Source organism: Neophocaena asiaeorientalis, unplaced genomic scaffold (genome assembly GCF_003031525.2).
Source record: "Neophocaena asiaeorientalis asiaeorientalis breed wild unplaced genomic scaffold, Neophocaena_asiaeorientalis_V1.1 scaffold15, whole genome shotgun sequence".
NCBI classification, from domain to species: Eukaryota; Metazoa; Chordata; class Mammalia; order Artiodactyla; family Phocoenidae; genus Neophocaena; species Neophocaena asiaeorientalis.
This window is the reverse complement of record NW_020185328.1, coordinates 389,607-417,355: the sequence shown is the minus strand read 5'-3', so window position 1 is coordinate 417,355 and position 27,749 is coordinate 389,607. Positions and strand designations below refer to the sequence as shown.

The window sequence follows — 27,749 nt, the reverse complement described above, 5'->3', positions numbered from 1 at the left end:
CGCGATGAGAGGTCCGCACACCACACGAAGAGTAGCCCCCACTCGCCACAACTAGAGAAAGCCTGTGCACAGCAGTGAAGACCCAATGCAGCCAAAAAAAAAAAGAGAGAAAAACCTCAAAAAAAAAAAAGTAATGCTATCCCGTAAAGCAAATGTTCTTTGCTATTTCCTTCTGAAAAAAGACTAAAAGATGAATAAAATGTGGCTGACAGTACATTATACTAGGGCCCATCAGTCACCTGTTCCAGAGACTTTCTCATTAGCTTATATTGTCGAAGTCTATGTTCTACCAGGTACTAAGGGGCTTTCCCCAAATTGAAACATCACAATAAAGTGTCAAGAGTGTTTTGTTCCCATTCATACAAGAGTTGAGAAATGGAAGGAGCAGATGAAAGAAAATTATGAGTCAATTACAGTGGTTCTCCACTGTTCGGGTGTTACAGATTTCTTTGAGAATTTTATGAGTAACTATTAAGATTTATTGAGTGATTATCATGTACCAGACACTGTGTTCAATGTTTTACATATATCATCCTTGTAATAACACTGAAGCTTAATAATGTTAAGCAACTAGCCCAAAGTTACACACTGAATAAGTAGTACAGTCTGACTCACTGCTTTACAGTGCCCTTACATACATATGCATATACACTCCCTTCCTCAAAACCTGATCCTAGGTTAAGTGTACATCATCCTGATGGAGAGTGAAATACGATGTGCTGGGTTGATAGACTATAAGAAGTAAGAGAAAGTAAGGAAAGAAGTTGATAGACTATAAAAAGGAAAATGGACATAGTACAAGATGAATAAAAATCAGCCATGTGGACTATACCTACATATTGTGCTTTAAAATATAAGTTGTCTAAGCACTGTAACAAGAAGAGGGAAAATCATGCCTATATAAGCTCACCGGAGACCAGGTGGAGGTGGAAAGAATATAGACTTTTTCAAAGACAAACATCATAGCTGAAATTAAATCTGGCCTTAAACTTCACAACAATAGGGTAACATTACCAATCACCACCAGCAGCATTATAAGGCTGGAGTGGTATCCGTCTCCTAGCTGCACAGGAGGTGGCTCCCTCTCCCTCACACCAGGGGATTAGTCATTTAGCAATGACTGCACGTGGTACCAGGTGTTGGCCAATGAAGGGCCATTTGGTGGATGGACATAGTACTCTCTGTATACCTGTTGTGACTTACCAGTAAATACTTACTAAGTTGGGGGAAAGAAGGAAAGAGACTGATTTTCAGCCGGGAAGGCTTAAGACACCACATCCAGATTGGACAAGAGTGCTGGTTCCTAAGGTAACCAACCTCTTGGGGCTGGGGCTTCACTACAGAATAAACTATGAAGAGATGAAGGCAGTGAACTCTTCTTTATAATCTCCATGCTGGAGTTTCTTTTTTTTATCTGTATAATTCATGTGGTGTGTACACTTAAAAAAAACCTCAATCTCTCACATTTTAATCTTTATTCTCTAGCTCTGGAGATCCACTGGGTGAAACGTGTCTAGCACTTTAAAGTGTCAATTATTAACACTGCTATAATGTGATTTTCAAAACTATAAATACATAAAGATATAGCTGATCCTGATCCCTCTTCTCCCAAATAGACTGCTACTGTTAAATGAGACCATGGGTTTTAAGAGTGCATTTGAAAAACAGAGTTAAACCTGCATATTGCCATTCCCAGCAAACCAAAGTTTACTATGGGAATGATTCTGACACTTCTAAGATCACTAATAAATTCTAACCTGTACATCTAATTCTCTTAAAACATTTAAATGCTGAACTTACCTAAAATACTTTATATTAATAAGATTCATGCATACAAACATAACAATACACATAAAAGCTAGTTTACACTGAAATTTTAGAATTCATATTGAATGAACTTAAAACTACAGGTTATTGCAGTTACTGATAACTCCTGAATGAATCAACTGTCAAAATTTTGCCCCAATTACATCAAAGGTCCATTTCATGCAACCAAAATGCCAGGCATAAACTACCTTACCAATTCCTGACACAACTATGATGTTTCACTTCTATAGAAGCAAATTAGTAACCAATGACAAAATCATGCTCACCTTTTTAATAAAAACTAAAACCAGTTTGGTTTGGACCTAAAGAGTTTACAACTATAGGAAATCCAATACATTGGCCGTGTAGCTTAGCTCTAGGCTACAGATAAAAGCACTGGTGATTATGTGCTACTTACACCTAAGCCTTAATTACTTTGGGAAAAGTTATAAGTACTCTCTGAGAAGGTTTAAGACTGTCTGGTTGAAAGGAATGATAAAAGATTGGTTCCCTTGTCTTTCTCTCCCTTTGTATATTTTAATTACTTTTTCCTAAAAAAGGGTCATTTGAAAGCAAATTTTGGGGGGTTGTAAGGGACTCGGGAAGGAGGTAGAATAAAGGAGAAAATAGGAAAAGACCATAACACAACCAAAATTTTAGTGAAGCCCATTAGTAATTTTGTACTAATTATATATAGTAGCCCATTTTCTGAAATAAAATAATCATTCCACTTCATAACCTGTTTTCACCTGTACTTGATTATCTCTTCTTGAGTAATTACTTACTCAATTACTTGACTAACACAGAATGTGAAAAAATGGAAAATATAAGATTTTCTTCCTTTACCCTTTATCCCATGGATGGGTTATTCAGAAAAAAGAAAATATATCTAAAGTGGTTAAGTTTCTGTGAAATACAGGCAAATAACTAAAAATAACTGCATTTCCACTTCATGAATATATGAAGCCACTGTGACTGACTGTTAAATCAATCATTTCCTCTGATGTTCACCTAGGTTCTGAATCATCCAAGCAAATTATCCCAGTTTTTGAATGGCTTTCCAGCCTCTTATAAAGAATAGTTCTGACTCCAGATTCCTCGTGTTCTTTTTAACTCATCCTTGAAAAGCTTTTATAACAGCTCTACACCATTACCACTAAGATCAGTTCTGTTGTCTGGCTTAATAAAATATTGAATTGCTTAGGTATTATGGATTAAGCCAGTTTTAATCACTAAATGATTCAAAATGGGATCACCTGACAAGATTTGACTTAATAATACTACTTTTCCAGCTCTTTAACTGTACACTTTAAAAAGTTCTAGGGCTTCCCTGGTGGCGCAGTGGTTGGGAGTCCGCCTGCCGATGCAGGGGACACGGGTTCGTGCCCCGGTCCGGGAAGATTCCACATGCCACAGAGCGGCTGGGCCTGTGAGCCATGGCCGCTGAGCCTGCGCGTCTGGAGCCTGTGCTCCGCAACGGGAGAGGCCACAACAGTGAGAGGCCCACGTACCGCAAAAAAAAAAAAAGGTTCTAAACTAAAATTCTGAAACATAATCTTTACTACTGTAAAAGTGGAAGAATTCATTTTTCGATGACATTATATACTCCAAATGCTTAAAGGCTGGCATGTCTTTTTTCTTACGTTCTTCTTGTCATGGAGTTCAGCAGATTGTATACATAATACCTTTCAATGATAGCATACCAAACTGATTTATTCATTCATTCAAAAACTCTGGGTGACCACTCTTGCTAGGTGTCATGAAATACATTGGTAAATAAAACAGACTATCCCTCCTCTCATGGAACTAAAGGATACAGACAAAAAAGTTAAACAAACATATAATTACAAATTGTGTTAGGTATAAAGAAAGCATTGAATGGGGTACAGTGGTTTATAAAAGCTGATTAGGGGCCAGGAAAGGCCATTCTGAGGAGGGAATATTAAGCCCAGACTTGAGAGGATAAGGAGCCAGATGCAGAAAGCACATACAAGAGAGTGGGAATGAGCTGAAAAGCCTTGAAGTGTGAAAACAAACAGCACATCTAAGAACAAAAGCAACTAGTGTAGCTATACAACTAGTGTAATAAAGGGATAAAGGACCATATCATGTAGGTGGCCTTGCTGGCCAGGGAAAGGAGTCTGGATTTTCTTCTGGTGTAACAGGAAGCCACTGAAGAGTTTTTTAAATAGAAGGCTGATATAAATTGATTTATATTTTGAAAAGATCATCATAGTTGCTGTGGTAATATATTGGAGAGAAGAGTGGTAAAAGAGGACATGAAAAACCAGTTAGGAAGCTACTGTAATAGTCTAAGCTAAAAATGATGGTGACCTGGGCTTGAGGGTAGCAGCAGAGATGGAACAAGAGCCAGATAAGAGATATTTCTGGATAGAAATTATAGGTTTATTTAAGAATGGATATTGAGAATGAAGAAAGATGACTCCCTGGTTTCTGACTCAGGCAACAAGGTAAACAGTAGTACCATTTTCTACTGAGATGGAGAATACAGGGAAGAAACAGGCAGAGGAAGGAGAACATCAATCAATAATTCTGTTTAGACATTTAAAATGTAAAGATGTCTACTGAGATACCCAAACAGAAATGTCAAGCAGGTGGTTAGATAAACAAAACTGGAGACAGGGAATAGGTTAATGCTAGAAAAATAACTAAGAAATACTGAGCATACACAGACACCATGGGATTAAATGAGATCAACCACCTAGCTTAGCAGTGTCTAAACCTGGTGTGCACACTTGGTGAAGATGTAGATTTGAGCCCCCTCCCGCCCCACATTCTGATTCAGTGTGCCTGGGAGAGAGGCATACAAATGCACATTTCTTAGTGAGTCCATGAGTGATTCTGATGCAGCTGACCCTCATACTGTATTCTGAGGAGCACTGATTTACAGACAGAAGAAAACAACCCAGAACTGAGAACTGGGAAATTCCAAATCTAATCCTTGAGGAAAGCAAGACGAGTCTACAAAAGACACTGAAGAGGAACAAGGAGATCGGGAAAACGACAGTGGGTGCTCTAAAATTCAAAAAAAAGAAGGGAATAATAAATTGTGTTAATACCTCTGAGTTAAGTAGAGAAAAAAGCGACCAAAGGATATAACAATAAAATCACTGGTTATCTTGATAGGAAAGGGGCAGAGACAATCTAGAGCACTTTATGGAGTAAGCAGGAAATGAGGAAGACGATGACAACTCATAAGAAGTTTTGCTTCTGAAGGGGAGTAAATAAAAGGTGCAGTAATTGTGGGAAGGCAGAAGGTATGTAAGAGGAAATTTAGTACCCTTTTTTATATATTTTTTGACCCAATATCTGTGATGTTTTACCAAAGTAACTACTGAATTCTAATTCACATAATAAAGTTCTTTTTAAAAAATTTCCAACTTTAAATTATCCCACCTATGACCACATAAAATTTTTCAGTATTGATTATATATAATACCACTTTCCCCAAAATAAAGTAGAGAAATAAAATTTAGTGTTTCCTCTCTCCACAAAAAAGTTATAACCACTTCATTCTCTAGCTCTTATTGTTATTTACCCTTGCAAGATCCTCTATTTCAGAACTGAAGTTTGTTTCTCCTTCCATCATTTCTTCCTCTTCTAATGTGCGTTCATCATCAAAATCATGAACCAGCATGTCAGCTGATGGATCAAATTCATGGTCATCTGATGTTGCTGAACCTCCTGGTAAAGAATATTTTAAACAGTTTGGTAAACCAAATTATGTGTACCTTATTAATATTAATTTAATGTATATGTTATCTGAAGCTGGATATGTCAAGTAAAAGTACAAGGGAAAAGCTATGCACAAAAGGCTATGCACGGGAAGTATTATTTGTTGTTTTCTAAAATTCTTGCCCTTACTTATCACCCCCCACAAAATATCTTCTTTAAGGATTATTTTTTACCCTGTTTCACTTCTATATATTTACAGTGACAACCGCAAAACGGGGAGGAGGTGGGGGGAATGTTTGAAGAGTACTGTAATCTTCCAACAAAACGTGAGTTGTAAATAATAAATGGTCATATCAAATAAGAATGATCTTTTGTGTGAGAAAAGTCAATTCGTAATCAATTGATTGATATTTAATAGAACCAATGAGTATGAATATACAGTCATGTGAAATACACAACCATCTGAATACACAGTCTAATGAAAATACAGCTGAACTCAAATATTGTTTTATCACATATCCAGGAAAATATATTCTAATAACTCAAAGATAGAGTATAAAAAGCAAAGTTTATTAAAATTACATATAAAACTCTTATGAAAGGCATTAAAAATAATCCAGTAGGTAACTTGTATAAGCTAATCTATTTTTAGCCTCGTGGCTGGAGAATACTGTACTCAATAGGGTCAAAACTTGTAATAGGAGATAGCAAATGCTGGGCATATATAGTCTATAAACTATCCCCACATTTGGCTATTGCCAAACCTGGACTTAAGTTTACAAAAGCATTGTTAACTAATAAACAAATGAGTTACTTAACACTAAAAAAACCAAAAACAATTAGCAATTTATTTTTATCAATTTAAAGTGTTAAAGGTTATATTACCTTTATATATACCTACCCTTCTATTTCACTCCATTAAGAAAACCAATAAGTAAAAGAAAGAGATATAGAGGCTGATTTCTTGAAAAATCAGGCAATTAGGAATAAGGGCCACCAAGACTCCAGGGTTCTTGTTACCTCACAATATTTTCTTATGTGCCAAATACTATGCTTAAGCACTTCACATACATTATCTCATTTAATCTTCAAACAATCCTATGAACAAAAAACAAAAACTTGAGGCTCAGAGAGTTTAAATAGCATGTTTAAACTCACAGAGCCAGTAGGTGCCAAGAACGGAATTTTAATCCTGGTTCTGCCAATTCCAATGCCTTTGCTTTCACTGTGCTTCAAGGCTCCTGTAAGCCCGAGTTTCAGAAGCAGTAGATATTCTGCCTCAAAGAATACCTGAAAAGAGCCTATGTTCACAAAGATGAGTAAACTGCAAGCTAGGTCAGATGGCAAAGCACTGAGAAGTCAGTATGCTCTCTGAGGAATGTAACAAAATATTGATATTAAATATAAAATAACTAAATATATAATTGCTAAATCAAGTATTATCTTGTTATAATACAAATGAGTTATCAGAGTTTTAGAATGATTTATAAAACAAAAACACTTAAGAAATTATATTACTTTAATTTCTTCTGGAAATTAAGAAGAATGTGGCATAATTTTAGTAGGGGATCTTAGTACTAGGTGAGGGACTAGACACAAGGGTTCTGTAAGAGCAGTTTGAGAATCACTAATTTAGTTGTTGCTTCTTTGTCCCAATCATTCTTCCTTCTTTCTGAGTTTTCAATGGAAATGTCCCAAAACTTTTCGGTTCACACAGTAATCTTCTAGGACACTTAGTCGATAATGATGTATTCCTACAGATATTGCTATATTTTTCTTCACCCTTGTTTTAGTTGACTTCTTTTTACCTTGTTCTTTGAGACCAACTAACCACCCTATTCCTTTCTGTTAATTACTAAGGCCCAAGATTAGGCTATCTCCTAGGGAAAAGAATCCCAAAAGTAAATTATTAGGGTTAGGGAGTCTGGCGCTTTGTGTAAGTATTTTGCTTCAGAGTTAAGGCTAATATCACTGTTTCGTCATAGAATTCCATCCTACTGCAAAATCACTAAAAAGTACCTTACATCTTTGCAAAGACTCAAAAGATAAATTCAGTTTATAATACATCACACGTGCACTCATTTAATCATTTTATTACCTTCCCTCCCCTAAATCCTCACCTCTAATGGCTACTAGATGTAACTGGTTTACATTGGTGGAGTCTATAGACAAACCATTTAGCCTGGGTCACATGACTACTATTATTAGCATCAATTCCAAAGTACAGATGTTACAAAGCACACAGCCTTTCACCAGTGGACCAAAAATTTTTTTACATTAAGTTTTTATTCCTAATTTTTTCTTAATTGCCTACAATTATTATTACTTAAAACAATAAACATTTCCTTGGACAGAAGCCTGATACTACAAATAATAAAATCTAAAAATAACTTTCTTAATTTACAACAACACTCATTTGTTGAATCTTTTATTTTACCTTTCCCTCTCTCATTATATGCGCTAACAGTATTTTTCTCAAATACTCTGAGTTTCCTACACAATCAAATATCTCTAAGCAGTTAATGTTTCCTTTTTAAAAATACACTTCAAATATACTTCAAATCAAACAGCAAATAAAAACTACACAAAATACATGTGGCAATTCATTTTAAAAAAAGAGAGAGAAAGAGAGAGAAGAAACCCACAAATAGTCACGAGGTTGAACTCACAGCAGCCTCACCTGTACCTTCATGGGCAGTCAAATATTTCATCCATTTCTTTTTCCCCAGAGAAAAGAAGCATTCAGAAGAAAAGCAAGTCAGATGATAGTCTAACTCCTCTAACCTTTATGTAACTAATAGGCCAAATGTTAGTCGAACAGAGATTATAAAAAATATAGAAAATACTTACCTGGACTTGAAGACTCAACAGATGGCTGAGTGGGGGAGAAAAGAACAAAAATTAGCATCTTTGTGTAGTAAATCTTTATAAACATTACAAGAATTATTCAATGACTGATATAAACACCAAAAACTATAGTTACGTTTTAATGTCTGAATTGTCTAAGACAAACTAAAACTTCCCATATAATCCCTTCTCTGACATGTTAACTTAAACATAGAGAAAAATCTAAAACGTTCCTAAATCTAGAAACAAAGACAATAACGTGGAATTAGATTCAGATTTTAAAGGCAAACATGTATCTCATAATATATGTGGTTCAAGAGATATGATTCTAGATCCTGGAATTCTCTAAAATATTATTTCCTTATCAATACAGGGAAAACCCAAGGTTTGTTATCAAGCTGGTCTCTGGCTTAAAATGAGTGTGAGAAGGGAGGCAGAAACAATTTACAACATTGTTTAAAATAAAAATTTCGTTGTAAGAAAGCAGAAGGAAAACTTTAAGTGTTACTTCAGCACCAGACAGTACATTAGGTTAACTTTACTAACACAAAACATACTTTTAAATTACCACAGAATTAACAACCTTTCAAGCTCAAATCTGGGAAGGTTATCTAATGGAAGATCACAAAGATTCCCAATTATAATGTTCCTTCTACTGTACCATTCTACCTCTCATAAATTTAACCACAAGCATCTGGAAAATTTAAAGATAAAATTGTTAGCAACTTATTTTAGTGTTATCACCACTTGACAGTCTGTGGCTGTGTTTTATCTTAATTCAGTTAATTCACAATTATAAACAAGTCATCTGCAAACATCAACTCCTATAAATTCAATAATAGAAATTCAAAAAATGCCTCAAATGACATAAACCTTATAACTGAAACCTTGCCTATTCATTTCAAGCTATCTATTTCATGCTCATTAGAAGTCAGAGATGCTGGAAGTCCAAAAGCACTAGGAAAAAGATAGAGATATTCTAGTGTTTTCCTTCTTTCTACTAAGAAATGGGGCAGAGAGGCAAGAACAAAATTGAAATGAGCAAAGTGCCCGATTTTTCAAAAGCTAGACATCTAAGACAAATTCTTACAAGGTGTTAAAAGTCCATTTTGAAAACTGTCCACATTATGCTATTGCAGTAAGTATGCCATTCTAGAGTCCACGTGGTGACTTAGATTGTTTTGAGGCATACTTTTTCAAGGGTCTTATTTTTTCCTTTTAATTCTTACAAAAGAATGGTTCTTGCCTACAGCATTGTCTCATTCTAACAAAAGACCAACAGTATTCAGTATTATATATTTTCAAGTGTCACACCACCATCTTTACTTAAAAGTTACTCTGCCACAACAGAGTGAAAACAGTGCTACTGTTAAATTTGGTTCCTCCAATGGGAAGCTGTAGAGCAGGGTAACAAAGAATGTAACCATAAAAAGGGTTTTTAGCTTGCTTAACATCTTTTGTACAGTTATACACTTCTAGCTCAAAATAGATTTAACACCACACAAATTATTACACAGCAAATCAGTATTTTAAAATATTAATCCACTTCTACTTCATACTTTATTTCCTAAGTTTAAGCACAACCTCTGTTCAAGGCTACAGCAAAGTTCTATCTTCATCTGGTCCCAGGTTCACTATCCACAGAGTAGCCTTACAATGCTGTTTTTCCTTTTTAGTAAACTTCTGAAATTGGTTTGCATGGCATAAACAAAAAGAACCCAGGACTTCTTTCAAATTAGCTAAAAAGAAATAGCTCTTTGAGCATTTGGTTCTTTTTGAACACTTCAATAATTATTCCGCTTAACAATCTTCTGATTAAAAAGGCTGATTAAAAATAAGTTATTCCACTTAAGAATAAAAGGTACATTTTCACTGATGTTATTAGATATTGGCAATAACAGAGATACTGAATTGCGACTGGCGTCTGTATTTGTATTTGTAAGACGCCTCAGACTGTGCTAAATGCCAATAGACACCACACTGATTGTTGTTTTACTGGTAAATAGTTACCACTTTAATGTTCTGAAAAAGGCCTGAAATATCTTCCATTTATTAAGATACCAAATGTTTAGAGGACTGATAGCATTTGTAAGTATAGCTGGCATAAGGTAGAACACTCAGTGCTCAAAGATAGCACTAATCATATTATGTAAGACATACTAGAATGTTTTAAAACCGTGATTTGATGGATGGTATATCTAGATTAGAACTGGGGGAGGGGAAGTAGGAATGGTTTGCCTATAGATACATATTTTAGTATTCCATGTTCAAAATAAAATTCTACTGTATCAGTTTGATGAAGATGGGAGACCGGTTTCCTGAAAGTTAATTATATCCAATTAAATCAAAGATGAGCTTCTTGAAAACAGGCATTTGAAAATAGTGTATACTGTAAACATTACTTTTGTCCAACCAACAAACTAAATGATTATCTTTCAAATGAAATATGAGTTTAGTATCATAATACAGAAAACTTTAGTATGAAATGAGGGCATTTTTTATTTAGGTATTTAAAAGAACAACAGAACCAGCTTATGTTCATAGAGCACTACATATTTTCAAATGCATAAGGTTACCTGATCATAAACCTGACAATAAAACCTGACCCACCTACCTCATTTTATAGATTAGCAAACCCAGGGAGATAAACTGACTTGATCAAGGTTCCACGGTGGGTGGTGAAGGTAAAGCCTAGGATCTGATTCTTTCTATACTTCCCATGGAAACAACTATGTTAAAAAAAAAAAATTATCTTTACCTCTCTCCTCCTTACTTTCTCTTTCTTTTTAAAATGGTTTTCATCTATCCAAAGCATGTTTAAAAATGTGACTGCAAGTTGTCATCTGTCATGTCAGACTCTTATTTATGTCACATTAGGAACTGGTATCTCTAACAATACCCTCCAGAAAAACCTGCAACATCTACCGTTAATGACTACAGTAAATTAGAAAGGAAGATGGAGGGGAAAAATAAAACTAAAGCTAAACAGGTAATCATTTGTAGCAATACCTATTTTTAGCAAAAGCTCAAATTATAAAATGTAAGCAGTAAAGAAAATTTTTACATTGGGGATTAAAATGCACTTAAAATGCACTCATACATTACTGGCAGAAGTATGAGTTAGTTTAAGCATTCTGGAGATCATCTTGCCAACATGAACTTACCCTACTGATATGCCTAAAACAGCACACCAAGATACATGTATATCATGTATCACCACAAAGTTGTTTATAGCAAAGAGTTGGGAAAAAATTTAAGTCCATCCTTTAACTAGTTAGAAATGAAATATAGTTTTTCCAAGCAATGGAACATTATTAATCCACTAAAAAGAATGAGACAGTTCTGTTTCTGTTGATTGAGAAAAAAATGCTAAAAAGAAATATATATGTATATATAAGTACATGTATCTGGATAAATAGACAGCTATGTTAGGAGTAAAAAGCAAAGTATAGAGGAGAGAGTAAATTGGGCTGGGATATACATAAAAAGTTTTCCCCCAAAAGGATACACAAGAATCTGTTAACAACAGTTACCTCTAGAGTATGGGTTGCAGAAAGAAGGCTTTTTTCATTTTATACCTTTCTGTACTGTTGGAATTTTTTAACCACTTGCAAGCATTACTCTTTGTTTTTTAAAAAGGAAGTCAGTAAAGACTATCTCGTGGAATTATGAGCTATTTTCACTTTCTTCCTTTACTTTTAGATTTTCAAGAAAACCTAGTATTTGCCTTTTTTTTCTTTTTTAACAAGTTTGTATAATTTTGAAAAATAACCTAGTTTTCTTTTAGGTACATACGTAATTGTTTTATCTGAGATGGAAAACACTAGAGAGACAGAATATGAATAGGCTAAATCAAATTAAAGAATGAACTCTGTTAACTTTTATAGCAACTTTTATACTGTCACCCATATATATCATTCAGTTGATCAAGCTGCTAATAATTGTAAAACATTCAATGCCTCAGATTTGTTCAAATGTTTTTCTTCTGTATTTTTCTAGACCATGGTAAGAAATATCCCATATACCAGAAAACTGCCAACTGAGAGATAAAAGATCAACCATTACTAAAACATAAATAAATAAGGTAGTAAAAACATCAAGTAGTCATTAGACTCTTTTATCCCAGGCAATCAAGAGCGTATTTTTCAGTAAGTATAACTGTCCTAATTGTTCCCCTCAAACCAATTCCACCACCATTTAAGTATTATTACCACCTACTTAGTAATGCAGACACTGAATCACAGATTCTCACCGGGATGAAGACAGAAAGGAGTTTAGGGCCTACTCCAGGGTGGAGAAGGCAGGGACACTGTGCCAGGGCCCACCATCTCTCTTCCTCCATACACAATTAAATCACTTAACTTTGCTGTTGGTTAACAAAGCCTTGGAGTTAAAACTAGCAAGTTTACCACAGTAGTAGTAATTCAGACGATGAACTGCTATTACTAAGCACTAGGAATTCAGAGGCCTACTAGGTTCCAGTCTTAATTGTGCCACAAACGGCACCATCTAGGACAAATTGCGTAAGCTCTCTGCTCAGTTTCATCTGCCCTTAGATGAAAAGATTTAGATTTCTTCAAGTTTAGTTCAATTTCCTTTGAGATCTAAGTTCTTTACTTTTATTATGAATTGCTCAAAAGACATAAACACTACTGAGGAGTACTTAGCTCCATGGATGGGATATGTTTAAGATTCTTCTAAATTTTTTTTTTAAATCAAGGGCTACTAGGAAAAAAAGATCTCAATTTGCAAAAAGCTTTTGGGGGTGGCTACTTTATGAATTTCATATCTACATAAACCTAATTATACAAGTCATTCTAAGCCACGGCATATGTCAAACAGAATGGGTCCCAGCAACAACTGGTATGTGAACTTAATCACTGCAATGAATTTGCAAATCTTTTGAAATATACAGGGACTCCATCTGAACTTTATGCAATAAATTTCTATATAGCTGATTATCTTTTATGAAGAAACACTGAAGTTTCACTGGCAGTGTTGTATTTCTGAATAATTTGGGAAAATGATTAGTCTCAAGAATTCTCTAAAAGAAATTCACTTCTATATTTCCCAACTAATCTTTCCTACCTTAACAAGCACTTTGACTATTACTCCTTCTGAATTAAGCTTTTTAAGACTTTCATGCATTGGTGTTAAGCACTTTGGATAATTCCTTAATAGCTCTGTAAGTATAAACACCAAAAAAAGGTTTTTTTTCATTAGCAGTTTTAAGGCCTAAATTCATTGCAGTAAAACAAGTTTTGTTTAAAGTAGAAATTAACACTATCAAGAACAGCAGTCAAGATGATCCCATTTTCTTAAGAAACAAAATTTAAATACCCTTGAAAAATGCTAAACAGGGAGTCTGTTTTTAAGAGAAATGGATAGATTGGATAGTGAATAAATAAGATTATGTATTATTTTTGGAAATACTAAAATACTTTAAACTAATACAGAATAGCAAATCCATTAAATTTTCTTCTCTTTATGAGACAACAATATGGCCTAGGTGAAAAGACAGGTCTTGCACTATGCTGTAGCTTTTTTTCCTTGAAAAGGAAGTCCCTTATGTGTTTACAAACTCTGAAATAAAAAACAAATTGTTCATTCCCAAAGGTCTGTACACCACATTCCTTATAAAACCCAAAGGATCGCCTATTTCTTCCTCTTATTCTCTCTCTCATTGCCTTTGTAAAACTGCCACTGCCCTGTAATTTCCTTCCTTTAAGTGTGACTAGGAGAGCCTCCTTTTGGAAGGTTGATTAATAATTTTAAGAGATAATAAACAATGAGAAATGTCACCAAAAAGTATTAAGAAAGGGAGCATATGCTATTACTTCTGTATACATTAAGTATGTTTTTAACGTTACTACAATTTTAATAAGCATTAAACACATACTTCCTATTATGGACTAAGATGATCAGATCAAGTATGAAAAATTAGTGTTTTGTATTCACATCTAAAGCAAATTGTATTTAAGAATTAAATATTTTTCTGGAGAAACAAGGTCAGGGTCATTCTATGTAGGAAACAACAACAAAAAAGCACAGAAGCATAATACCTACATTTTTCTCTGGAAACTTATTTCTTCAATAACCCGTTTTCCCCTCAGATTTATCAAATAAACGCATACTGTCACTTTGCGCTTACTGTTATTTTATCAGTTAGTGTCAATACTCAGGTCTATTTAACCAAAAGTGCAAGAGCACTGCATTTGAATTATTTTACCACATGCTTTGTATTGGCAGCATAAAGAATGAATCTCCTGAGCATTCACATAAAAGTAAAAGCACTCTATAATATAAAACAAGCATTTCTCCTTATCTAATTTTTAAAATGATCAGTCTCTAAAATCATTCTAAAAATTTTTTTTTATTCTAGATTTTCTGTAGGAGATGAAGGTTCCTCCACTCTTCCTACAAATTCACTATAAATAAAACCATCTACAAGTAATGGAAGAATATAAAAGATGAATTTTTAAGATACCAGGTCACTAAAAAAGTGCACTGAAAACAAAATTCAGGGTTTTTTTCTCCCTGAAACTGAACTATCCATGTGTTCCTACAGAATATGAGAGTTCCATTCTCCAAATGACGTAATGTTTAAGCAAACTAAAACATACACTTGAAACTATTAGGAAATGACCAGTGGCTCAAAATATTGCTTTTCTTCTCTTACGTGAATGCAACCATCTTTAATTTCTAAAACAAATAAAATGTTAAAATGCTTTTATTTACATATTAAGTTTTCAGTGTGGTAGGCAGTTAAAATTTCTGAGTTTTCACCGTATTTTCATACACTAAGATATTTTCCTTCAGTAATATCTTGCTTTAAAATATGACTACAGAACTTAAAGCTCAAACCATTGTGAGCAGCACCACGAGGCAAGAAACGACATCTCCTATTACAACACACTGCTGCTTATCTAATGGGCATGGGATCCAATGAAGACTACTTGACAAAATATATGTAAATCCAGCTACACAGAACCCCTTCCCCTCTTACATATGAAGGAAAGAATCACTTAAGAACCTCATCAAGGCTAAAAACCTTTCAGCCCAGTGAAATAAATCCAGTCACATTTAAGTGAAATACAAAGAACTATGTTTTCTCCAACTCATAATTTCTTGAAATACAATTATTTAACCACAAAGAGCAAAAGAAATTGAAATAAATCCTAAGATCTAAATTTAGTTTTAAATCAGAATATTGAATTTTTAAAAATAATACTGGCAGCAATCAATCCTGCTACAGTAAAATCTCTTCCTCTTTTAATAGCAAATACTCCAAGACATAAATATAAAGTCAGTTTCCATAAAGGGGAAGGAGCACCCTAAGAGCCACTCCAGAAAACTGTTTAAGCTTTAGGTCCCTCCACTCAACAGGTACATGAAAAGGCCTCCAAATTAAGATTCTTTTCCATAACCTATGTTTCTGTATTCCAAGGTTTAAATAGGAGAAATTATGGTATTGATAAGTGTACTCACCATTGACTTCATTTAGCAAATAATGAAGACAAAAACTGGGGTTGGATGATAAATAAAATTACCTACTTCCTGAATCTGTTTTTAGGTGCCTCTGAGACTATGAAAATGGTAATTCTCACATGAATAAAAATGGCTTTATCAACGTTTAGAGTGGCTCTACTCAAAGAAGACATAAAAGTCCAAATATATCACCTCTTGAACTGCAGCGAGTAAAGGACAGCGAAATTCTTCAGACGGTAAGGGTAAAAAACGTGTTAAAAAAAATCAAATATTTAAAGGTTTAAATCAGAGGGAAAAATTTAAATCTCCAGTAGCATATACTAAATTCAAATTAATCGAGAGAGGTTGTTTGCCCACCGATCTGAGGCCCCAAAATGTAAAACAATCGCCATCGAAAAAGGGGGCTTTGGCAACTCGTTTACTAGAAAAAGAGCAAACGGGGGAAAAAAAAAATTTTCCCTAAGGGGTAAAAAAGCTGGAAGAGAAAGAAGACAAGAATAGACAGCCTAGATTTGCAAGGGGGGTAAATGCCTGGAAAGTGATGGGGGGTAAGAAAGGGAGAAAGCAACTCTTCTGAAACATAAAGAGTAGAAGAGGTTCTCCGGTGGGGGGGAAAGGGAAATGTTTGAAGAAATGGGGAGACTCCCCCAACCTAGAGGGATGGATTGCGAAAGACCAGGTTTATTTCTCCACGCTCATCTGGTCACCATCTAGAAAATTACAGTTAATCAAAGGGCGTTTTCCCCAACACAGGCAGAATGTCAGTAGCAATCCGACTAGGGTGACGCGGAAGGGCGCAACAGCATCTCGGCTAGGGAAGGAAGAAACTTCGCAAGAAGAGGAAGCAGCAGCTCCTCTCTTGGCCCCTAGCACCGGCCGGCGAAGTTGCGCCACAGGCGCCCCAGCCCCGCGGGCGCCCCCTCCCCCTCGCCCCTCTCCGTACGCACGGCTACGCAGCCCTCGACCCTTCAAAGTGCCCCCCGAAGTCCAACTACGCCTCCGCTTCCTCCTGCCCCCGGACCCATCCCAACTAAGTTCCACGGAAAGCTCCCGCCCAGAGCGCGGCCTGTTCCGGACAACAGGTGGGCAGTGGCGCCAGCAGGGCTGGGCCTCCCCTAGCCAGGCCCACTCCACTCCTCCCCGGCCCGGACCTGGGGGCGCCCGGCTCCGGGACGGGGAGGGGAGCTCACTCCCTTACCTCCGCCATATTTGCCGTACTGACGGGTCACATCTCCGCGGCGGCCGCAGCTGGGTCACGGCCAGAACCCGGATGTAAGACTCGGCAACGGGACTCCAGCCGCCGCCGCCACCGTCTCTGCCGCTCCCGCCGCCGCTGCCTCGGCGGGAACGCGCAGGAGCCGCCCGAGCGCGCCCACCACACCCCACTCCGCCCCCTCGCGGCGCCCGGGCTGAGCTGGACTAGAGGGAAAAGGCCGGAGCGCGCGCGCGCGGCCCCGAGGCAGCCCTCCCCCGGAGGAGCGCAGAGGAGGCGGAGCCAAGGTGGGTGTGGGGGGAGGCGGGCATCTTAGTGCCGGGCGCCTGCCCTAGCGGATCCGCGACTCCAGCCCGGGAGAGGGCTCTAGGGACCAGAGAGGTCGAGGAAACTAGCCAAACTAGCCGCGTCCTGCCTTCATATCGCAGGGGAAAAGATACTATACATTTCACATGTAGGCCTTTTTTGAAGTGCATTTGTTAGAAAACGGATGTTGCTGTGATGCAACAGCTGCAACTAGTGCGCTTTGAAAGCGGTTATCCCTTGACAGATATTTCTCTCGGTTCTTTCCCTACAGGAACTGTAAAATCCCATGTACCAAAATCTTAGAGGTCACAGCAGAGATTAAGAAAAGGGATTGTGCTAGGTAGACTGCCATCCTCATATATCATTTGCTTTTCCTCACACACCTTCTGCAATGCCAGTAGCAACATAATTGTGCAACTGCTGAATTCTGCACAACTAGAGAAAATTTTTAAATGTGAAATATTGAAAAGCTGCTCTTTAATAGATATAAATAATCTCCGACTCGACTGCATAGATGGAGAACTTGCTTATGTGCAATGCCTGAAATGCCTGCAAGTTAAAAGTTTATTTTAATGTATTGGCCTAGAACTGCCATGTGGCTTTGGTGACAATTCTGATGACTGCCAGAGCCAAAGATTGCAAAATAACAACCATGTTTCACCTCCATTACTAAGGCAGATACTGGGTAATGCAAACGTGATATTAAAACGTGCACTAACACATTTTACCAAACCAGAAGTTAGAAAGTCTTATTTCATAAAGACCTGTTTTCCCCCAAATGTTCAAGGGTTCTTCTTATTGCAATTTCAAAAATGACTACCAAAATCAACAAGTTATATATGAAACTCATTCATTCCCTCCAAATAATGTGATGCCAGCACTACAATATATTGCATAAATGTGCACGTATACAATTTTTCTTTAAACTGATACTTAACTTACAAGGAATATGGGGAAGTCTGTTTTAAGTTATTTGTATTCCCTTAAAATTCTAGACTCTATTAAGTAGCTTATTTCCACAGATTCAACATTAACTTGAAATTCTTATGTCCAATAATAATTTGTGCATGAATATTTTGTGCATTTATAGGTATATGAAGTAGCTGCTAAGTAAGGACATTACCTGGTAATATGACAGGAAAAGAGTCCACAGACAGTCTGTAAACCAATTAAACATAAACATCTGATGCACATTTTCTACTGAAAGAAAAGCAAGGGAAAGAAGAGAAAGGAAAACTTTAAGGTTCCCAAATCTACAAACAATTTTTACCATTAACTGTACTGTACAGTATTTTCATTTTATTTTTTTATAATATTTATATAAAAGTGTTTTTCAGGATTCCTTGAGGGAATAAATATTTTAGCATAGGTATACAGTTTCTAAGTTACCCTGTTGAATTACCTTAGTCCTTTGGACTCGAAATAGAAATGACTTTTGTATAAGCCAGTTCATATTCAAACACTTTTCACTTTGAGATGCTTGATGGAAACATCTGTGAAGGCAAAGAACAATGTATGTGCATAGACCTGAGGTGGGTAAAGATAAGAAAAATAAGGGGCCTAGAGGTAGAAACTCAGGCTTTATAAAACCACTGGTTGAAGGAGAATTATCCATTTAAATACTAAAGCTAATATATGAAATTCAGCGGGTTCTCAAAAGGAAAATTTAAAAGTATTGTCAAAATGCAAGGTACAGGAATAACTTGCTTAAGCCTGTTAAATCTTTGATTCTTCAGTTAATTCATCAACAAGAATCCCAATTGTGATAAAGAGCTGGGGATCACGGTCCCTCAAGCTACTGAATAAATAAGCTACTGAATAAATTCTGAAATTGTCAGGAATATCGAGGTCTGGGACATATTTGAATAGATATCCATCTTACTGATAAATGACTTTTAGGCTTATTAATATTGTGTTATCAATTTTACTATTTTTATGTGGCATTATCGTTTAGGGGAAACATTCCCTCTACATTTTTCTCCTTCCTTTTTTTGTAAATGTGGGTTACATGATTTTTTTTTTTTAGGTTCAGATATTCTAAAGGTAAAAAGAAACAGCTCCAATATTGTAAGTCATTGGTAACATTATTATTGAATTCAGTATAGTTTTACTCCCCATTTTATTCTAGTGCTATACTTCAAAAATTTTAAGGAGCCATCTTAAGGAAAGCAAATTTTCAAAACGCTTGCTTACCTCTTCAGTAACAAATATGTAAAAATTAACTATTCATTAGTCATAGAATCTTAATGTTGTCTAGGTGGGAATCCCTCATTCTGTTTCCCCACTACCAGGCTTTTCTGCCTAAGCTTAAACACCTCCAATGACTCACTGTCTCATGAAAAGGCTGCTCTTCAAAAAAACCTCTAATGTTTGGAACATTCTTCTTTTTAACAAACCAGAATCTACCTCCTTGTTATTTCCACCCATTACCCTGAGTTCTTCAGCACTTTGGATTAATTCAACAGATGTCTTCTTTGTATTCAAATACAAACACTCAATATTTATACTTGGGTCAACAAAAAATAAATCTTTAAAGCCTACTGATACCAGAGGAGCTGAAAACGGGACATTACAGAGTTGAAAGCATGAGAAAATTCACCGTTGCCTATGAGCTGTTTAAAATTATTACGGTTTATAATCTTTATTTTGTGATATCCAAAATGGTAGCTGTTAGAATTGTGTAGTAAAACGTTTACAGTTAAGCTAAAAGGTGTGGTTAATTCCAATTATATGTGAGGTTTGTGGCTAATGTCTCAAAACAAAAAAAATCACTATACAAAGCCTGAATAAATGCCTCTTTAGCTCCCATTCCCCACCTAAAGGCTTTCTTATTTTCAGGCAAACCAACATTAACTTTTACCACATAAGCTACTCAAAACTGCTGCTATATTGGGAAATTCTTTTTAAGCAATTTACTGCATACTCCATTAAAAAGTTTTAAACAATTTTATAGAGGCTGCAATTCACAAACATACATATATACACACTCACACACACACACACACACACGAACCCCTCGAAGTTATTTTGCTATTAACAAAAGCATTTTAAGGTCTCAATTTTTCTTCAGCCAGTACCCCAAACTAACCAATAAGTAAACCTGGCAATTTACCCATACCTAAGAAATATAACCTTTTATTCAGGACCAATACCTGATTCAAATATAATGTATACAATATAAACATGTTATGCACTTCAAAAAGGTACCTCTCAAAATGCACCAAGAAGGGCTTCCCTGGTGGTGCAGTGGTTGAGAGTCTGCCTGCCGATGCAGGGGACACGGGTTCGTGCCCCGGTCCGGGAAGATCCCACATGCTGCGGAGCGGCTGGGTCCGTGAGCCGTGGCCGCTGAGCCTGCGCGTCCGGAGCCTGTGCTCCGCAACGGGAGAGGCCACAGCAGTGAGAGGCCCGCGTACCGCAAAAAAAAAAACCAAAAACAACAACAACAAAAAAAATGCACCAAGAAAACAATTCAGACTCTGGGGCTGTTTGAATGAAATAGATTAAAACAGCACATTCAAAACCCTAAAACCAAATTCTGTATCTAACAATTTTCAGAGTCCATGAGTCCCTTTTGAGATTATTGTGTTAACTATTTCCTTAAATTTTTATTTAAGAGTGACAGGCTACACATGATGTGCAGGTGAAAATTTATGGATAACTATACTAATTGGGTTGAAGATAGCTAAATGTCAAAAAACTTCACCTATTTTTAAAATGTGCATTTTAGATAAATTGAGTTTTACCTTTACTCTAGCAGGCAAAATGTAGGTTACAAAGCAGTAATGCATTACATTTGGAAGCCCCACATCTATGACAATCAGCATCATCTTTTTGTTAGTTTGATTTTTATTATTAACGCCACCCCAAAACACCTATATAGCCTTTTGGTTCTTCAAAGAACAGTTCTGGTTTTTCTTTTCATAATTTTTACATAAAGAGTTTTATCCAGTGGCTCCATTTTATCAGATTATCACAACTGATACTTTGATAGTTTTTATATTGTTGACATGTTATTTTTATCTCACCCAAATTCTGGAAATTATTGGCCCATCAGCAGTTCTCAAACACTGGAAGAGTAATATAACATTTATATTACTTGAGGGAGTTTGGACTTTCCCTCCCTTAATCTCCAAGTGTGCCCCTGCCTACCAGCATCACATCCGTCTTGTCTGCATTGAACCTCAACCAGTTGGTTCTTAACCACGTCCGAAACTCAGCCAGGCACTGGGAGAATCGAGCCACCACACCATCTGGATCAAAGGAAAGAGAGCCTCAGTAGTAACGAGACTAGAGACGATGATACTACAAGCTCACCATTCGCCCTGTCTCTAATTTTTAAAAAGACGGCCAGGAATTAGGACAGGAATCCCATGACAATTTTAGAAAAACATTAATGAGTCTTGAGTCATGCAATTTGTAACTGATGATAAAGGAATAAACGCGATCCAATAAATAGGTCGCCTCATTCCACCCATGATTGAAGAAAGGTTCACTCAAGTCCGGGTCATCTCGTCTAAGCGGCCTCAGTAGACGGGCCAATCTTGGAACTGCATAAGCTTTTCTGCAAAATTAAGAGTTTTAGCGTTGGAAGAAGCTCTAGGTATAACTGGGGCCCCCAGAGAGAGGTAGTGACTCGCCCAAGGTCACACAGCAAACGAGGACTAGAGATGGTCTCCAGGCCAGAGATCTTTCCACCAAAAGCTGAAAGAACAAGGCCATTCAAAGACTAGGGAGGCATCTGCCCCCAGGGATACACTCAAGGCCTGGGAAGACCTCATTCCCTCACAACAGCCTCTTCGAGCCTCTCTTCCCTCCCTCACTCCCTCCGAAAAGGGCCGGTTTGCCCAAGACCCTGCTCACCACAGGGGGCTGCAGTGGGAGCAGGAGCCTTCCAGGTCTGAAACAGAACCCGGAGATACTGCGGGAAAGAGGCGGAGCCACAGCGGGGCGGTCTGCTTGACCCCACCCCGACCGCGTTCCGGGGCCGACTGGAGAAAGGCGGAAGCGGACAAGGCGAAGCGAACTCACTCCGCAGCTGACTCCCAGCGCGCCGCGGACGCCGGGGAAGACTGGCGCCGCCGCCGCCACCACCACCAAAGCAAAGACCAGTCCGGGAAGGGGGTGGATGGCGATGGAGAGCTGCGCATGCGCCTTGGGTGGCCGGCGCCACTCCGGGAGGGGAAGCGCGCCCGGCGCGCTCTCTCAGCCCCTCCCCGGAAGTTAAGGGTCTTCCGGGCGGTACTCTGCAGTGGGGGAGGGGAAGGAGAGAAAGGGGACCGAGGACACCTCGGGAGCCCCTCCACCCAAACAGGGCTAGAAGAGGAGAGGTGGTTTATGGAGGCTGCACTTACAGCCGCTGCCGCCGCTGCCGCCGCCACCTCCGCTGCTGCCGCCACCGCCTGAAGAAGCCCCATCCATCCGCCTGCAGCCCGGGAGACTCAGAGCCTGGGAGGGGCCTAGGGCCCGGGCCGCCCGCCTCCTTGTTCTAGTCGTCGTCCGGGGCTTGCTCTTGCTCCACCAACCCTCTGTCCTCCCCTCCGCCTCCGCCCTCCTCCTCGGCCTCCAGCCGCCAGCCAACCGCGCGGCCGCTTGTTGAGCCAAGGCTCCACCGTCTCCATGACGCCCGGCAAACATTCCCGTGCCTTAGCCGGAGCCGCTGACGCCGGGGGTTGGGGTACAGGGGCTCCAGAAGCAGCCAGGGAAGGGGGTGGTCGACCACTCCCCAACCAGTCGCCACCATGCCCATCTCTCCGGTAAACAGCCGCAAGCAGCCGAACGTCGGGGTGTAAGTTCCGGCGCTAAAACCTAAGTCCATTCCCCTGGGTCCCGGAGGGAGCCCTTTTAGATCTTAGCACTTACTGCATCTGTGTTCAGTCGGCAGCCCTCGAACCTCCGAGGCGGCAATGTCTACTTCGTTGGCCTAGGACTGCCTTTTCCAAACCTCTACTGCTGTGCTTGGTCGAGAAAAGACTTAGTTTGTTGGGAACCACCCTTCCTCCTAGCACTCCTGGGTTTTTTTGTTTTTTTTTTTGTTTTCCCGGTCTGCAGTCTCCAGCTTGTTGCCTCCAAGCTGTGCCCAGATGTTCAACCCTCTCAGCTTCTGTGAGCTACCAGACCGAACATTACTATGCTCTGTAGTTGAGGTTTTTTTCTGCCTTCTCCTCATACCATTCTGCCTTAAAACTCATTCCAGCTTACAACTTTCTCTGTTGTTCTGCAGCAGTTGGACGAGAGGCTGGAGAAAAGCATACAGCTCTACAGATGTCTCGCTTACAACTTCAAATGGTCCCTTAGTCCAGCAATTACACTGAAGTTTCCTAATTCATTCACTCTCCCGCACTTCCAGACCACTTTTGTTCTCTCTTCTCAAACCTTCAGCATCTCTTCTATCCAGTCTCTTCCAGATCAGCTAATCTTTCTTTAGCAGAACTTGTTGAAAAGGTCTTGGGAGAGAACCTTCTGCTCTTTCCTGCATATGGTACTCAGGTTTTTGTCCATCCTATCACTCCACAAAAAATAGCTTTTGTGAAGGTCAGCAATAACTGTCCAGCCAAATACAGTGGCCATTTCTCAGTTTGTTTCTTAACTCACCCATCAGCAGCTTTGATCTGGTTTACCACTTCTTGAGTGTTGAATCACTTCATTTGGTTTCTGGGACACCACTCCTCCCTAATTCTCCCCTTGGTTTATGCCTACTCCTTTTCAAAGTACTTTGCTGGCACCTCTTTATCTCTCCCGTATCTAAATATTGCAGTGTTGATGGGATCAGTAAACCTCTTCACTATTGTTTTTTGCCTTTAAAAGTCACCTATTTACTGATGGTTTACAAGTTTAACTGCAGCCAACACCTCTCCCAAGAAAACAGACTTAAAATCAAGCAGCTGTGCTTAAAAGTTAATAGGCATCTCAAAACTTGTATCTAAAACTGAACTTATTTCGCCCTCTAATCAACTCTGCAGTCTCCCATTTCAGTAAATGGCAATTTCCACTCTGCCAGTTACTCAGTAAAAAAACTTTGGGTTACCCTTGACTTCTCAATACCCCACTCCATCAGCAGATTCTACCATTTCTACCTGCAAAATAAGTCCAGACTACCACTCCAATGTAAGTCATTGTTACATTGCAGTAAACACCTAAATGATCTTGCCCTCACCCTCAACATAGTAATCACTGTGGCTCTTCTCAAAAGCCTCCAATTTCTCCCATTTCACTCAGAGTAAAAGCTCACATCCTCACAGGGCCCCACAGAATCTCACTTTGGATTCTTCCCCCTGGCTAATTACACTCCATATTGTTCCACAACAATATCAGGCATATTTTCCCACTTCAAGGCCTGGACATTTGCTGTTCTTTGGAATACTGTACCCGCTAGTAATCTCATGACACTCATTTTCTTCACGTGTCACCTTATCAAAGAGTCCTTCTCTAACTACCCTACGTAAAATAATACTACTCTCCCCAGTACTTCCTGTCCCTCAACTTGCTTTATTCTTCTCCATAAAATTTATTTCTGTTTGATATATTATATACTTGTTTGTTAATCTGTCTTCATCCAAGCTATGATGTACTCCATAATGGCAGAGAGTTTTGTTTTGTTCACTGCTACTGCTTAGAATGAAGAAGACAGTATTTGCTGGCAGCAAACAAATGAGTGAATATGTATTTGAGTAACATTGGTTATTGCTCATCTCGTCTGGTTTTTGTTTTTACTTGTAGGTATGGCAGTCTCAAACTAACATTAAGTTGGTTTCATGTGAAGTTTTAAAAAATCATAAAACTCTCAGAGTACCTGAGAGAGTGTTAGAAAAATTCCCTTCGGGATTTCTTGAATAATGACACATTCATGGGAGATTACCTATTAAGGAAAGAGTGGGGTGGGAGATAGAAATTAATATAACCTTCACTTTTTGAGGTAGCCATATTATCTAATTAAAACAAAATTTCATACACACTAAAGTTTACACCCATTGGTTTGACCTAATGTTTCTCATCTTTCTCAGTTTAAGACTTAATCTGATCTTGGAAAGGATATCATGAAACATGTATTTATCAATTTTTCACTTTCTTCAATTTTTCCTATATTGGGTTTTACCTATTGGCTTAGCAATACAGATCTTCTTCAACTTACAATGAGGTATGTCCCAGTAAACCCATCATAGGTTGAAAATATCATTAAGTAGAAAATGCACTTATTACACCTAGCCTACCAAACATCATACTTAGCATAGCCTACCTTAAACATGCTCAGAACACTTATATTAGCCTACAGTTCGACAAAATCATCTAACATGAAGTCTGTTTAATAATAAAGTGTTGAATAGCTCATGTAATTTATTGAATACTGTACTGAAAATTAAAAGCAATGATTGTATGGGTACAGAATGGTTGTAAATGTATTGGTTGTTTACTCTCATGATTGCACGGCTGACTGGGAACTATGGCTCACTGCCAGCATCACGAGAGTATCATTTTATAGCATATCATTAGTCCAGGAAAAGATAAAAATTCGAAGTACAGTTTCTACCAAATGCATATCACATTCACACCCCTGTAAAGTCAAAAAATCATAATTTGGGGGTTGGCTGTATTGGACAATCTTCCGTTGTGGTAAAAACCACTAGTGTTTCCTTCACTGCCTTTATCTCACTTCTTTGCCCAGTTTCTCTGTTCTTCCTTACGTGTTCATTCATTTCCTTTTGATTTGGGGGGTGGGGAGAGTTTTCATCTGTTCTTGCATGTTACTTGTTCCATTAGGATCCTTAACATTAATCATAATTATTTTAAATTCCCAGTCTTGATAATTCCAAAATCTCTGCCATATCTTATTCTGGCTCTAATCCTTGCTTTGTTTCTTCAGACTGTTTTTGCTCTTTGGTATGCCATGTATTTTGTTGAAAGCTGAACATGTTGCATCAGGTAATATGAACTGAGGTAAGTAAGCCCTTAGTGTGAGGATTTATGTTTATCTGTCTAGGAATTAGGCTGTTTGCTGTAGCTCTAGGTTTCCAAGACTTCAGTTTCCTCTAGTGTCCTGCTTTTTGTCTCCTCTGGCTTTTTAGGTTTCCCTAGAGACTCCTTCTTAGAGTCTGAGCCTTACAGTTCTTCCCATTGTAATTCAGTTATACAGGAGCCCTGTTGATGTGGTGGTAAGATATGTGAGGGAGGGGGGAAGGGGGAGGGGAGTGTGCCATAATCCTATGATTAGGTCTTAATCCTTTAGTGGGCCTTTGTCCCTGGGCTGTGACCTTCGTAAGTATTTCTCAGAATTTTTCTCTTTAGGTGGAACAAGAAGGTTAGATGGACTTCCAGTTGGTTATTTCCCTCCCCCCACATTGGTTAGGCTCTGGTAAAATGGTTTTCCTTGAGGGCAGGCCTTTGTTAAGGATAACTGAACATTCCAGGTATATTTCAAAATGGTTACTTCCTGTCCCCCTGCTGGAACTATCAGGGAGTTTTACTCTGATCTTCATCCTGAGAGACTGGTGGAGTGTGTAAAGATAAAAGTGTTGTGGGCGGGAGCTCCCTAAGGCTGGGCCCCCAGCAGTTTTTTCTCTTTTGAATTAGTCTACACTCAGTTTCCAGCAATTAGGCAATTACCCTTTAGGTTTTCCTACCACTTGTTGGCTCTAGTGGCAGTTTCTGCTCCCAGTAAGTTGTGATTCTGTTATTCCTGCATCTCAATCTTTCAGTGTGAGGGTTTGCCTGTAACCTCAATTCTCTGATGGACCTAAGAAGACCCATTGATTTTCAGTTTGCTCAGCCTTTTTCTTGTGAGTACAGGATTGATGTCTTTCATGGCCTTTACACGTCAGACCAGAAACCAGAAGTATCTGTGTTTACTCTTTAACACTTGCAGTCTGTTGTCTCCATTTCTATATGAAAATTACTCAGGTCAATAATGAGTAACCTAAAGGTTTCAAAAGTCACCAAATTCAATGGGCTTTCTCTTTACCTCTCTGCAGCATTTGACAATATCAATCTTCCCCTCCTTAACCCTGAACTAACCCTGAACTGGTTCACTTACTACTGGCAAAGATGCCTTTTTTCTGGTTTTACTTTCTTTCTACCTCCAGTTTCTCTCCTTGGCCCTATTACCTTCTCTTTGTATCTTTAGGTTTTTATTTTGGGACTCAGTTCATTTATTATCATCTCCATGAAAGATTCTCAAATCTGTATCTCCAGTTCTCACTTTTGTTCCCTGAAATTCACTTTCCTCTTGATTTTCAACTGCTACCAAACAGCTCCACCAGGATATCACTCATAATATCTAAACTTGAACATGTCTACAATTTAACTTCTTATTGTGCTTTGGAAATAATGACTACTTTAATCATTGCCTTAACTCTTTGAGGCAGATACTGTTATTAACCTTAATTTACATATGAGGAAA

At 38.2% G+C, this 27,749-nt stretch overlaps 2 protein-coding genes across 11 annotated transcripts in view; one reads left to right on the top strand and one right to left on the bottom strand.

The window, feature by feature from the left end:
• The window catches only part of MIER1 (MIER1 transcriptional regulator), a 55,843-nt gene extending 33,001 nt beyond the window's left edge, over positions 1-22,842 (bottom strand). For 2 of the 10 annotated variants that reach the window (XM_024734628.1, XM_024734629.1), the window contains exons 1-4: positions 22,711-22,842; positions 21,509-21,609; positions 8,353-8,377; positions 5,366-5,511 (exon numbers count right to left, since the gene is read on the bottom strand). In XM_024734628.1, the coding sequence (XP_024590396.1) occupies positions 5,366-5,511; positions 8,353-8,377; positions 21,509-21,609; positions 22,711-22,777 (339 nt within the window). In that variant the 5' untranslated portion in view covers positions 22,778-22,842. Of the gene's footprint in view, positions 1-5,365; positions 5,512-8,182; positions 8,220-8,352; positions 8,378-17,035; positions 17,274-18,479; positions 18,557-18,758; positions 18,850-21,384; positions 21,427-21,508; positions 21,610-22,219; positions 22,331-22,387; positions 22,482-22,710 lie in introns of those variants that run through there. The other 8 variants (XM_024734637.1, XM_024734638.1, XM_024734631.1 and 5 more) reach the window with 8 other exon arrangements.
• Positions 22,843-22,850: 8 nt separating this feature from the next.
• DNAI4 (dynein axonemal intermediate chain 4) overlaps positions 22,851-27,749 on the top strand; it is a 116,747-nt gene continuing 111,848 nt past the window's right edge. The window contains 2 exon segments of the mRNA XM_024734627.1: positions 22,851-23,030; positions 23,033-23,144. Of these exon segments, the coding sequence (XP_024590395.1) occupies positions 22,976-23,030; positions 23,033-23,144 (167 nt within the window). The 5' untranslated portion in view covers positions 22,851-22,975.